This window comes from Rhamphochromis sp. 'chilingali', assembly GCF_963969265.1.
Source record: "Rhamphochromis sp. 'chilingali' genome assembly, chromosome: 19".
Classification (NCBI taxonomy): Eukaryota; Metazoa; Chordata; class Actinopteri; order Cichliformes; family Cichlidae; genus Rhamphochromis; species Rhamphochromis sp. 'chilingali'.
Genome location: NC_137946.1, coordinates 33,462,034 through 33,476,766, shown reverse-complemented (window position 1 = coordinate 33,476,766; position 14,733 = coordinate 33,462,034). Strand labels below are relative to the sequence as shown.

Here is a 14,733-nt window from a genome sequence, read left to right as displayed (position 1 = left end):
TGATAGTGTCCCTGACACTATTTTGTGTCAGTTTACTGAGTTTATTATCCCATTGCTTTTAGATGGTGAACATTCAGCAGATGGCTCCCTGCTTGTTGATCCTGTGCCAGCAGGACCCGGGCCATGACCAAAATGGAGACCCCAGAGACCCAAACAACCGTTCACAAAACTCACAGGGGAGCAGAGTCCAAAGCACAGTGCAGGTGGCCGGCCTGGGGCCCGGTAGCACAGGAGGCCGTCCACGAAGAAGGCCGTGGCGGCGCGCAAAAAGTTCAGGAGGCCGGCCACGAAGAAGGTCGTGGCGGCGCGCAAAAAGTTCAGGAGGCCGTCCACGAAGGAGGCCGTGGCGGCGCGTAAAGAGTTCAGGAGGCCGTCCACGAAGGAGGCCGTGGCGGCAACAACCTCGTTTAGGAGGGCGGCCACGACGGCGATGACGACTAGCCAGCAGCCTAGAAAACAGCCAATGAAGATGAGGTGCCAGACGCGGACCGGATGGTGGTGTGCCAACAGTGGAACCAGGCACAGACGAGGAGAAGGAAGAGGCTGGACCCGCTGAAGCCAAACCAGGCGGGGCTGGAGCTGATGCAGCAGGCGATGATGCGGAAGCCGAAGGAGCTGCTGCAGGCGATGATGCGGATGCCGAAGAAGCTGCTGCAGGCGATGATGCAGGCACAAAGGCTGGACCAGACGAGGATGCAGGCACGAAGGCTGGACCAGACGAGGAGGCAGACACGAAGGCTGGACCAGACGAGGATGCAGACACGAAGGCTGGACCAGACGAGGATGCAGACACGAAGGCTGGGCCAGACGAGGATGCAGGCACGAAGGCTGGACCAGACGAGGATGCAGACACGAAGGCTGGGCCAGACGAGGTAGCAGGCACGAAGGCTGGACCAGACGAGGATGCAGACACGAAGGCTGGACCAGACGAGGATGCAGACACGAAGGCTGGGCCAGACGAGGTAGCAGGCACGAAGGCTGGACCAGACGAGGATGCAGACACGAAGGCTGGGCCAGACGAGGATGCAGACACGAAGGCTGGACCAGACGAGGATGCAGACACGAAGGCTGGGCCAGACGAGGATGCAGGTACGAAGGCTGGGCCAGACGAGGATGCAGGCACGAAAGCTGGACCAGGCGAGGATGAAGCCGGACCAGGCGAGGATGAAGCCGGACCTCCTTAGACGGATTAAGCGCTGCTGGGTCCATCTTGTGGTCGCGTCGTACTGTCACGGTTTGGGTCAGTGGCCGTGTGAGGAGTGGAAAGGAGGACTCAAATGCAGTACTTATTTAGACGTGAGGGCGATTTATTAACAATACCAAACATAAAGTGGAGATGGCAAAACAGAACTAAGGATGAACTAAACTGGGAGTTAAACTACACCAAGGAGTGGCAAACCTGAACATGAAGGGAGAACAGCAGGGAGAGCACGCAGGGGATTTCACAGAGTATGAACACAGACGTCGCGACGAGGAACAGAGGAAAAGACACACTATAAGTACACAGAGAGACACTGGGAAATCACACACAGGTGGGGGACACAGCTGGACCTGATTAACCTGATGAGACAGGGGAACACTAACACCAGGGACCAATAGAGGGAGCACAAACCCAGAACCCAGTATCTAAAATCCCAAAACACAAACCATCCCAAAACAGCCATGAATAATAATGAAAGTAATAACAATAAAGAACATAAACACAAAGTCACTGAGTCATGGCCGCAGGACCATGACAATATCTATATTGGGTGTTCTGTTATAAAATGTTCTGCAATGATTTTGAGGTTTTCTTTATTGCTATTGATTTGCGGCTGCTTTACGACAGTCAGCTGGGGTAGTACACTCTATCAGGAGGGGCTATGAACTCACATGGCTTGTAGCTGTGCCGGAGAGCAACTATGGTGAGCTAGTGGTGAATATTTACATCTGCAGTAGCCTTAAAATACTATTGTTCATTCTCCTGCCAGTGGTGGAGGAGACTCGTTTTTTTTTTTTTCAGAAGAGGCCTCACTGTCATGCTGTTTCACTGGTGCCATTTTTCTTTGGACCTCGAGTATTTGGCCTGAAGTACTTACACCCATGTACACAATTAGTGGCATACATTTTTTTCATTTTACTGGCCAGCTATCACAATTGTTTTCTCATTCACAAAGACTATACAAAAACATTTTGGTTACTGCCAAATAGACACTCTCTGATTACGGACTGAGGAGGTTGCAGTTTACAAGGCCAGGACTGAGAAAAGACTCTCTAAATAATATATTCACCTATCTCCAGGCTCAGAGAAGTGGGTAATTGATGCAAGTATTGTTTTTCTTTCTCTCTTTTCTTCTTCTCTTTGTTTACATTACATTCCAGGGGAACTGTAAGTTGTTCAGGTTGTAAACATTTTGGTTAAGTTTCTTTTGATGTACCAGTGTCAAGCTGATGTATAAGAGGGTATGTTAGGAGGTGTTAAGGACATATGTGCTCCAGTTCGGCAATTCTTTAAGGTATTGGACACCAATGGTAAACTGCCATCAGACCCTAAATAAATTGCCCTCTGTTGTTATCAATATTGTTTTGATCATTCTTAGGTGAGTGGACATATAAGTTACATTTACAAAGAGTTTGTAATTGTAATTGTAAATATCATTGTATTTAAAATCCATTCATTTTGGGCACGTAATTTTCAAGCAGGAAGCTAAGAAAGCCCTTTGGGGCAAAACTGGTTAATATTTCCAACAGAATTACAGCTGGTCTTGGATCTGAAAATCCCAATACCTGTAATAATCAAGCTTTGCTTTTGGTTCAAATTAATTTCTTCTGTGATTTCTAAATTCAAAAATATAAATGTACAAACTTGGAGAAAGATGTTTGCAGAACTTACAGATATTTTCAGATCTGAGTTTACTGACGCAACAAACCCTGGCGCATTGGGTGCATGTTCACATTATAAAAAACATGTCAGCCAAGCCTCAAGTGTGATTTGAGCAGGTTCACGTCAACTGAGGTGCGTATGAGACACAAACACACGCACTACCTGATCTTACTACAGACTAAAATATATGTATCCTTTGTTTTATTTGTGTTGCATTTAGTGATGTCTTAACTCCACTACCACCGATTCATTGTAGGATGGCTTTCATTTGCTCTTTTGATTCAACTCCTATTTCTGGTGATTTAATTAGTAAAAGGTGGTTTTAGGAGTAAACAACAAGCAAACCCAAATATTAGAATGTTGGGCTCATTAAATGTTGACAGTAATTTTAGGTGGTTGACCTACCCAGAGTTAGGAGTGGATTTTGTTTAACATCAAAATTTGTAATCTACTGATAGAAACTATTACTACTAACTACTGCCATGCAAAATGTTTTAAAAGTTTGAAAATATGTCTGGTTAGTAACCGACTAAAAATAAACCTCACCCTGACTCTTGAAGGGTTAATGGGGATCTATCATGTGGTCAGCAAAAAGAAAATTAATTATAAGTATAAAGATTTAATCTTTATACTGCTGAAAATAAATACTTGGACTAAAATTTCAATGAACAAACAAAAGCTCAACATGAGGAAACTTCAATTAAGGAGTTCTAATTCTAGTAACAAGGGAACATTTGGTAATTGCTTTGGAAATAGTGCCTATTTATTAAAAAAAAAAAAAAAAGCAAAAGAAGCTGACAATCATCATGTGTCCAGACGTTTCCATTTGACTTTTCATTTGTTTGTGATTGTTCATAAACAAGGGTAATAGTTTCTATTACCTAATGTGAGCTGAGTTTTCAAAATCAAGTCTGTGACTGATGATGACTCACCGGAGGAACATCAGTTCACAATTTTTGGAAAATCTCTTTGATCCTATTTCTATCACCTAACATTTAAATTTAAATTTTATTTTGAGCTATTTCTTTTTGGCTCGAGCTCCAGTTTTGTGTGTTCCATCTTCATTTTTGTTTGGGGTTAAATACAAATTGCAAAAGCTCAGTTTTCAAATTTTTCTGGACTGCGTCATTTAAAAAGATTTGCTCATGTTTGTGAAGAATATTTACTTCAGTTTTGCACTTTGATCAGTGAATGTGGAAAGAAAAAAGGGGGGTGCTTTATCAAAAAGGAAAGCTTGAAGCCTAATCTTGAAAGTAGAGATAGTGTCTGTCTCCTGAATCCAAACTGGAAGCTGGTTCCACAGAAGAGGGGCCTGAAAACTGAAGGCTCTGCCTCCCATTCTACTTTTAAATACTCTAGGAACAACAAGTAGGCCTGCAGAGCGAGAGCAAAGTGCTCTAATAGGGTGATATGGTACTACAAGGTCATTAAGATAAGATGGGGCCTGATTATTTAAGACCTTGTATGTGAGGAGCAGGATTTTGAATTCTGGATTTAACAGGAAGCCAAAACAGGAGAAATCTGCTCTTCAGGGAGTTTTTAGGACTTCCTGATAATAATGAATTACAGTCGTCCAGCCTGGAAGTAATAAGTGCATGAACTAGTTTTTCAGCGTCACTCTGAGACAGGATATTTCTAATTTTAGAGATGTTGCACAAATGGAAGAACGCAGTCTTACATATTTGTTTAATATGTGCGTTGAAGGACATGTCCTGGTCAAAAATGACTCCAAGGTTCCTCACAGTGTTACTGGAGGCCGAGGTAATGCCATCCAGAGTAAGAATCTGCTTAGATACCATATTTCTAAACTTTTCAGGGCCGAGTACAATAACCTCAGTTTTATCTGAATTAAGAAGCAGAAAGTTAGCGGCCATCCAGGTCTTTATGTCTTTAAGACATTCCTGAATTGGTGTGTGTTATCCGGGTTCATGGACAGATAGAATTGGGTGTCATCTGCATAGCAGTGTAAATGTATGCTATGTCTTCTGATGCTGCTGCCTAAGGGAAGCATGTATAATGTAAACAAAGTATCCTCACACAGAACCCTGTGGAACTCCATAATTAATCTTAGTCAGTGAAGAAGACTTCCCATTTACACAGCTAAATCAAAGTTTAAAAAATAGATATGATTTAAACCACTGCACCAGTATTGAAAGCTGTAACGAGATCCAGCAGGACTAGCACAGAGGTGAGTCAACTGTTAGAGGCCATAAGAAGATCCTTCATAACTTTCCCTAGTGCCATTTCTCTACAGTCATGAATTCTGCTTGTTGGTTGCTCTGATTGAATTTGAATTGCTCAACTTGAATAAAAGCTTCTAAAACTGAATTTGAATTAGCCTAATTTGAAATTCAGTGTACTGGATTGAGAATGAACATCACTAAATTGAAACTGAATTTTTGTATTCCATCCTTCTTTAAAAGACATGATATAAGACTATCACTGAAATGGCAAACTTTGAAAAAAAAAAAACCCAACACTTCTCATTCTCTAAACAGCTGTAGATTACGCTATCTGTGCTTGTTTACTGTTATCAATAATTACATTTCTAAATTCTCTTTGTTCATATGATCTGTCATTTGACATGATGAATGACTTCTGAATGCTTAATCTGTGCCCCGCTCAAGCTCAAGATGCTGCAGGTCCATTTTGTAACACTGCGTCCGCAGGTAGAACGTAGCTCTATTAACTGGCACTCAATTACTCTGTGGTTTTCATAAAGGACCTAGATGTTTGACAAAAACTGAATTGTAGAACTGAAATTGAATGGTGGAAAGTGAAACTGAAAACATTCAGGAGCTAAATTTAAAGAAGAATGGAATACAAATTCAAATGTAATTATTAAATTTTCAAAATATAAAATTCTATTTCAACTTAGTGATGAACCTTTTCAAACAAATACATGGGATTTCAAATTAAGCTAATTCAAATTCTGTTTTAGAAGCTTTTATTCAAGTTGAGCAATTCAGATTCAATCTGAGAAATTCAAATACAAATTTAACTTATTCAAATTCAGTTTCTAATAGCACAAAGTTCTGCCTGTAAGTGGCTTTCAAAAACACTTGAAAATCCCTTTAAAGTTTGAAAATAAACATGTTTTTTTGTCTTCTCTCCAGGTTGAAATTAACCTTCTGCACTATGGAAAACCAGACTTCAGATATCCTGCTCTTAGAAGGTTTACAGGTCAGCCCAGATGCCTCCATTCCCACCTTTATCCTCCTCCTCCTCATCTATATCTTCACCATGCTTTCCAACATTGTCCTGGTGATCCTGATCACGCTGGATAGTAGCCTCCACCAGCCCATGTATCTGCTCTTCTGTAACATGAGCATTAATGATGTATTTGGAGCCACAACAATCTTTCCACGTATGCTGAGGGATATTTTTATTCCCAGCTCAGATCGGTACATCCACTATGTAGACTGTGTCATTCAGGCCTTTTGTGTTCACATTTATGCAGGTTCTTCTCACACTATACTCATGATCATGGCTTTTGATCGCTATGTGGCAATCTGCAACCCGCTGCAGTACGCCACCATCATGACCAACTGGATGGTGGTGAAGCTGTCGGTCTTGGCCTGGGCAGTAATCTTCGTTATGGTGACAATCCTCGTGGGCCTCAGCGTTCGCCTGTCACGCTGCAGGTGGATCATATTTAACCCTTTCTGTGACAATGCCTCTTTGTTTAAGCTCTCCTGTGAAAGCATCCTCATCAATAACATTTACGGTCTCGGCTACACTGTCCTCCTATTTGGCTCCTCCCTCGGCAGTATCACTATCACCTACCTGAGGATCGCCATGGTGTGTCTGAGCAGCAAGAGCAAGACACTGAACAGCCGGGCGCTCCAGACCTACACCACCCACCTGACTATGTTCGTCATCATGTTTGTGTCATCCACCGTCATGGTGCTCCTCCATCGCTTCCCACATTTGACAGACCAAAGGAAGTTAGCCTCCATGATGTTCCATGTGGTTCCTCCAGCACTGAATGCTGTTATCTATGGGATGCAGATCAAAGCAGTCCGACAAAAAATGTTCATCATGTTCACGAGGAATACAGTGACTGTGACTGACGGGAAATGATTCATATTCTCAATAAATAAATAAATATATTTACAGTACGTTTTTCTGCCTTTCATGTTTTTTTTATTTCTCATATCCCGATTTCCTTTGTGTATTTTACTAAATACATACATCACAGCAGTTCACCTCAGACATCTGCATTCCCCTCAATATAATGCAGGTAAGGCCTCAGTCACACCAGACACCAGTTGGTGTCTGCCTGACAAGTGTGAAGTGTGTGTCAAGAGCTTCTCCATTGCACCATAAGAAGATCCTTCATAACTTTCCCTAGTGCCATATCATTAGAAGGCATAGCATACATTTTCACTGCTATGCTGATGACACCCAGCTCTATCTGTCCATGAAGCCAGATAACACACACCAATGAGTTAAACTGCAGGAATGTCTTAAAGACATAAAGACCTGGATGGCCGCTAACTTTCTGCTTCTTAATTCAGATAAAACTGAGGTTATTGTACTCGACCCTGAAAATCTTAGAAATATGGTATCTAACCAGATTCTTACTCTGGATGGCATTACCTTGGCCTCCAGTAATGCTGTGAGGAACCTTGGAGTCATTTTTGACCAGGACATGTCCTTCAATGCACATATTAAACAAATATGTAAGACTGCTTTCTTCCATTTGTGCAACATCTCTAAAGTTAGAAATATCCTGTCTCAGAGTGACGCTGAAAAACTAGTTCATGCATTTATTACTTCCAGGCTGGACGACTGTAATTCATTATTATCAGGAAGTCCTAAAAACTCCCTGAAAAGCCTTCAGCTAATCCAAAATGCTGCAGTAAGAGTCCTGACAGGGACTAGAAAGAGAGAACATATTTCTCCTGTTTTGGCTTCCTGTTAAATCCAGAATTGAATTCAAAATCCTGCTCCTCACATACAAGGTCTTAAATAATCAGGCTCCATCTTATCTTAATGACCTTGTAGTACCATATCACCCTATTAGAGCACTTCGCTCTCGCTCTGCAGGCCTACTTGTTGTTCCTAGAGTATTTAAAAGTAGAATGGGAGGCAGAGCCTTCAGTTTTCAGGCCCCTCTTCTGTGGAGCCAGCTTCCAGTTTGGATTCGGGAGACAGACACTATTCCTACTTTTAAGATTAGGCTTCAAACTTTCCTTTTTGCTAAAGCATATAGTTAGGGCTGGACCAGGTGACCCTGAATCCTCCCTTAGTTATGCTACAATAGACGTAGGCTGCCGGAGGATTCCCATGATGCATTGAGTTTTTCTTTACTCACTATGTATTAACAGACCTCTCTGCATTGAATCATATCTGTTATTAATCTCTGTCTCTCTTCCACAGCATGTCTTTATCCTGTCTTCCTTCTTTCACCCCAACCAATCACAGCAGATGGCCCCGCCCCTCCCTGAGCCTGGTTCTGCCGGAGGTTTCTTCCTGTTAAAAGGGAGTTTTTCCTTCCCACTGTCGCCAAAGTGCTTGCTCATAGGGGGTCATATGATTGTTGGGTTTTTCTCTGTATCTATGAAGAGCCTTGAGGCGACTTTTGTTGTGATTTGGCGCTATATAAATAAAATTGAATTGAAATTGAATTGAATTGTAAGAGCTTGGTCCGTATAGCCACCAATGAGTTGGACTTGTTCCCGGTGGGTGATGAGCTCTGCCAGGGCTGCCCTTTGTCATAGATTCTCTTCGTAATTTTTATGAACAGAATTTCTAGGCATAGCTAAGTGGCAGAAGGCTTTCACTTGGGTGGCCTAAGTGCTGTGGCTGCAGTGATGCGGAGGCTGCACTGGTCTGTTGTAGTGAAGAGAGAGTTGAGTGTAAAAGGGGGCACTCTCAATTTACTGGTCGATCTACATCCCCTACCCTCACCTATGCTCATGAGCTGTGGGTAGTGACCGAAAGAATGGAATCACGGATACAAGTGGCGGAAATGGGTGGCTGGCATCTCCCTTAGAGATAGGGTGAGGAGTTCAGCCATCCGGGGAGGTCTTACTGTTTACTCACGCGACAAACCATCAGCATCAGGGAACATGTTCACATTATAAAAAACGTGTCAGCCAAGCCTCAGGTGTGATATCAGGAGGTTCACGTCAACTGAGGTGAGTATGAGACACAAACACACACATGATCTTACTATAGACCAAAATGGCTGTAGCCTTTGCTGGGTTTTATTTGTGTTGCATTTGGTGGAGTTAAGACTTCGTGTCACTAATTCGTTGTTGGATGGCCTTTCTTTGCTCTCTGATTTATATATGTATGTAGTTTATATAGTGTTGATTAAAATCTTAATGCTGGTGGTTCGAACTATCAGGAAAATGTGGTTTTAGGAGTAAACAACAGGTAAACAAAGACTAGAGTGTTAGGCTGATTGTTTTTTTGTTTGTTTGTTTTTTATTAATAACAATTTTAGGTGGTTGACCTGCCCAGAGGTATTAGTTAGGAGTTGATTTTGGTTAACACTGCAGTGTGTGATCTACTGATAGTAGTAATAGCCAAAATTTTTAAAATGTCTGAAAGTCTGTCTGGTTAGTAAGCAACTAAAACAAAACCTCACCCTAACCCTTGAAAGGTTAATGGGGATCTGGTGGATGTAAAAAGGATTAATTTTTCCATTTGAGCACTTTAAATCTAATTTCCTTTGCTGTGCACGTTATAATCTTTATACTGCTGAAAAAAAAAGAGAACACTTGGAATGAAATTTCAATGAACAAACTAAAACTCAACATGAGGAAACTTCAATTCAGGAATTCTAATTCTATCACCAGAGGAACATTTGTTCATTTCCTACTGCTACAACAAGCTTTAGAAATTGTGCTTGTAAAAAAAACAAAAGAAGTGGAAAAGCATCACATGTTTAAAGTTTCGATTAGACTTTTTAATTTATTCGTGATCTTGCATAAACAGTGGCAATAAAATATAGTTTCTTTTACCGAGTTTTGAAATCAAGTTTGTACCTGATGATGACTCATCAGGGGAACATCAGGTTACCATTTCTGGAAGATCCCTTGAAACCACAGAGAATAGTTGGGTCTGTTGTTTATCAGTGGTATCTAATGTCATTGTGTTTCCCTGATGAATCTCACATTTCTATTACCTAAACAGAAATGTAAAATTTAAATTACATTTTTCTTCATCCCTTTCTTTTTGGCTGGAGCTGCAGTGTTGTGTGATGCATTTTCATTTTCATTTTGGGTTAAATACAAAAAGCAAAAAGCTACATTTTTCAAGACGGCCTTATTTAAAAAGATGTGCTCATCTTGGTGGAGAATATTCAGCTCATTTCGCACTGTGACCAGTTGGGAGTGAGAAGTGGGAGACAAAAAAAAAAGACCCATGTAATGATTACATTCCTTTTTATCAAAAGGAATTGTCATGTTTCAGCTGTGTGGAGGCAGGAAAAGGACCCAAACGCAAAACTCACGACAACAAAATTAAACTCAAGAAGCTGCTTTATTGCAGAATGACATGAAAAACTAAACTAAACTAAACTAAACTGGGACATGGATAACTAATACACAGGGAAACACAGACATGAGGGAGATTACGACACTGACAAAGAGAAACACAGGGCTTAAATACACAGAGGGCACAGCTGGGAGTGATCAGGCTGGACGAGACAAGGGAAGCAAAACTAGAATCACTCACATGAGACATGGACCTTCAAAGTAAAACAGGAAACACACTGACTGAACGCTAGACATGCAAACTTAACAGCAACTGAGAAGACAGAACATAGGGACCTGAAACATGGGACAGAAAGCCACAGTAGACACAACGTGGACATAACAACGCCACAGGGAAAGAGTAAAACAAAACACAGAACTTCTTAGAAAATAAAATAGGAAACATAATGAAATGCAAACATGACTACATGAACTTGACAGCATAACAGACTTGAAACACATGAAGGGCAAGGGAGACTTAACAGGGGTTGGAAGACACAAGGGGAATCTAATAACAAAGAACTAGAAAAACTCATGAGCTTAATCATATAAACATCCAAATAAACTAAACTCAAAACACTGGGTCATAAGACCCAGGATCGTGACAGGAATGTTTTAAGCCTAATCTTAAAAGTAGAGAGACAGAATGCAAATAATGATAACACAAAACACTGTGTCTCCATGCCCAGGAGCATGACGCTAATGAATTACAGTAGTCCAGCCTAGAAGTAATAATGAGCTAGTTTTTAATCACTCTCAGATACAATGTTTCTAATCCGATTGTTAAGTGATGACGTGACAAATCCTACTTCCGGGTCTAAAGTAGTCTGCGTTTAATATGGCTTTTGTGTTGTTAACATGTTTAATGTTATGTATTTTCTTCTATTTGATCTCAAAAAGCTCCTAAAACAGTCAGTGATCACTGTTGACCTCCCTCGGCTTTTATTACCGCTAATCATTTATTTAAGCTCAGTTTTTAAAACCTTAGGATGTAACTACAGCCCAGCCCATGCAGCAGTATATGAATGACTAACCTCGTATTGTGGATGGATTATCTCAGTTGTTCTCCTGGCTGAAGTTTGGTCCTTTTACAGCATCCTGCCATGCGATTACGTTTGTTCCTGACCACCGAGAACACTCACGTTAACTTTTATCGAGTGGAAAAAAAGTTAGCTTGTTTATATTATGCTAACATAGCTGTGTCGCTAGCGGTCACGTAGCACATCATTATATACCAGCTAGCCCAACTTCAGTAACCCTACAAACGTCACTGCTGTTTAGTTTTCTGTCTTCATTTATGCTGGAAGTGATAACAGAGCTGTACGTTTTAATTTGTTTCAAAACCCCGCAGTCAGGACATGCTATATTGCATTTAGATAGAAGCTAGCGAGCTAACTCCCTGCTAACTTCTAACTCCGTTAAATGTCATAAATTCCGTTTTCATGGATGCCTGGATGTTAAACTCAATTGTTACACCTGGTAGAGCAGAACGCTGATCATTTTATTAAAGATGAAAGACTTTAGACAGTTTTTCAACTCTCAGTAATGCCATAGTGATCGTTTGATATATGGACCTGCAGCGGAGTTTAGGCCCAGACACGGCTAGTGACGTCAGACTGAACAACCGGATAGATATTTGTGGAAGAAAGCAGTCTTACATATTTGTTTAATATGTGCATTGAAGGTCAAAAAATGACCCCAAACACTTTAAAATCCCTTTAAAGTTTGAAAATAAACATGTTTTTTTGTCTTCTCTCCAGGTTGAAATTAACCTTCTGCACTATGGAAAACCAGACTTCAGATATCCTGCTCTTAGAAGGTTTACAGGTCAGCCCAGATGCCTCCATTCCCACCTTTACCCTCCTCCTCCTCATTTACATCTTCATCATGTTTTCCAACATTGTCCTGGTGATCCTGATCACGCTGGATAGTAGCCTCCACCAGCCCATGTATCTGCTCTTCTGTAACATGAGCATTAATGATGTATTTGGAGCCACAACAATCATTCCACGTATGCTGAGGGATATTTTTATTCCCAGCTCAGATCGGTACATCCACTATGTAGACTGTGTCATTCAGGCCTTTTGTGTTCACATTTATGCAGGTTCTTCTCACACTATACTCATGATCATGGCTTTTGATCGCTATGTGGCAATCTGCAACCCGCTGCAGTACGCCACCATCATGACCAACTGGATGGTGGTGAAGCTGTCGGTCTTGGCCTGGGCAGTAATCTTCATTATGGTGACAATCCTCGTGGGCCTCAGCGTTCGCCTGTCACGTTGCAGGTGGATCATATTTAACCCTTTCTGTGACAATGCCTCTTTGTTTAAGCTCTCCTGTGAAAACATCCTCATCAATAACATTTACGGTCTCGGCTACACTGTCCTTCTGCTGGGCTCCTCCATTGGCAGCGTCACTATCACCTACCTGAGGATCGCCATGGTGTGTCTGAGCAGCAAGAGCAAGACACTGAACAGCCGGGCGCTCCAGACCTACACCACCCACCTGACTATGTATGTCATCATGTTTTTGTCAGGCATTGTCATTGTGCTCCTCCATCGCTTCCCACATTTGACAGACCAAAGGAAGTTAGCCTCCATGATGTTCCATGTGGTTCCTCCAGCACTGAATGCTGTTATCTATGGGATGCAGATCAAAGCAGTCCGACAAAAAATGTTCATCATGTTCACGAGGAATACAGTGACTGTGACTGACGGGAAATGATTCATATTCTCAATAAATAAATAAATATATTTACAGTACCGTATTTTCACGACCATAAGGCGCACTGTGTTAAAAGGCGCAGTCTCAGTTATGTGTGCCCTTACTGTATTTAACACACACATAAGGCGCACTGGACCATAGGGCGCATACAAGTACCGTATGCGTATTTAAAAATAAAGCGGGAGCAAACGTGAATTCGGTACCTTACTCACATTTCTATTGCCGGTAATCGTCATCATCAACAACACACAAGCATACAAGTGTGCATATTTAAAAATAAAGCGGGAGCAAAACTGAGTTTGGTACTCACATTTTTATTACCAATAATCGTCATCATCAACAACACACAAGCATACAAGTGTACGTATTTAAAAATAAAGCAGGAGCAAAACAAAGTTTAGTACTCACATTTTTATCATCAATTAAACCCATCGAAGTCCTCATCCTCTGTGTCTGAATTGAACAGCTGCGCTAAATCTCCATCACACATGCCAGGTTCACTGTCTTCACCGTCAGAGTCACTTTCCGTGCCGTGCGGCTCCTCGGAAACGATGCCGGCTTTTGCGAAAGCTCGAACAACAGTGCCAGCAGACATGTTAGCCCAAGCATCTACAATCCATTGGCAAATTGTGGCGTAACTCGCCCGGCGCTGCCTTCCACTCTTAGTGAAACTGTGGTCTCCACCGGTCATCCATCGCTCCCAGGCCGCTCGCAGCCTTACTTTGAACGGGCGGTTCACACCGATGTCCAGCGGTTGGAGTTCCTTTGTCAGGCCTCCCGGAATGACAGCAAGCTCACAGTTCATTTGCTTCACAAGTTTTTTCACATCGGCTGTGAGATGGGCACGCATAGAGTCACAGATCAACAGCGATGGTGATGCGTGGAAAAAACCACCTGGTCTCCTTACATACACCTCCCTCAGCCACTCTTTCATCATTTCCTCATCCATCCAGCCCTTTTCATTTGCCTTAATGATGATTTCTGCTGGAAACTTCTCTTTAGGCAAAGTCTTTCGCTTAAAAATCACCATAGGCGGCAGTTTCTGTCCATTAGCATGGCAGCCAAGCACAACAGTAAAAGAAGACTTTTCATACCCCGTTGTGCGTATCGCTACCGTGCTGGTCCCCTTCTTCTCCACAGTGTGACTCACCGGGATGTCAAAAGTGAGCGGGACCTCGTCCATGTTTGTGATGTGGCTGGGCTGGATGTTTTTGTCGCCGATGTGTTTGCTGCAGTAGGAGCGGAAGATGGCCAGCTTTTCCTTATAATCCGCTGGAAGTTGCTGCGCTATCGTAGTCCTGGTCCGGATGGAAAAATGGCACCGTTTCATAAAACGAAAGCACCAAGACGGACCTCCTTGGAAATGTTCAATGTTCATCTCTTCAGCAAGTGAAACCGCTTTTAGCCGAATGGTGACCGTCGAAACGCTTCTCCCGCTCGCTCTTTGCTCGATGATCCACCGCTCGAGTCTTTCCTCCAACTCGGGCCACCTCGCCTTATGTCCGCGGAAACTCAGCTGCGTTTTCTTGACCTGCCGGAGCTTGTTTTCCAGCTTCCTCCATTTGCGAACCATCGATTCGTTTATCTTAAATTCTCTCGCCGCTGCTCGATTTCCATGTTCCTCCGCGTAGCTGATGGCCTTCAGTTTAAACT

At 42.3% G+C, this 14,733-nt stretch overlaps 2 protein-coding genes across 2 annotated transcripts; both read left to right on the top strand.

Annotated features, from left to right (window-relative positions):
* Positions 1 to 6,001: 6,001 nt before the first annotated feature.
* LOC308387521 (olfactory receptor 52J3-like) lies at positions 6,002 to 6,946 on the top strand (the record flags this gene model as incomplete). Its single annotated transcript, XM_080867626.1, has 1 exon — positions 6,002 to 6,946. The coding sequence occupies one exon, from the start codon at positions 6,002 to 6,004 to the stop codon at positions 6,944 to 6,946; it is 945 nt and encodes a 314-aa protein (XP_080723752.1).
* Positions 6,947 to 8,897: 1,951 nt separating this feature from the next.
* Positions 8,898 to 13,080, top strand: LOC308387520 (olfactory receptor 52J3-like; the record flags this gene model as incomplete). Its single annotated transcript, XM_080867625.1, has 2 exons — positions 8,898 to 9,009; positions 12,114 to 13,080. Exon 2 carries the CDS (start codon positions 12,136 to 12,138, stop codon positions 13,078 to 13,080), a length of 945 nt encoding a protein of 314 aa, XP_080723751.1. The 5' UTR covers positions 8,898 to 9,009; positions 12,114 to 12,135.
* Between the last annotated feature and the right edge of the window lie 1,653 nt (positions 13,081 to 14,733).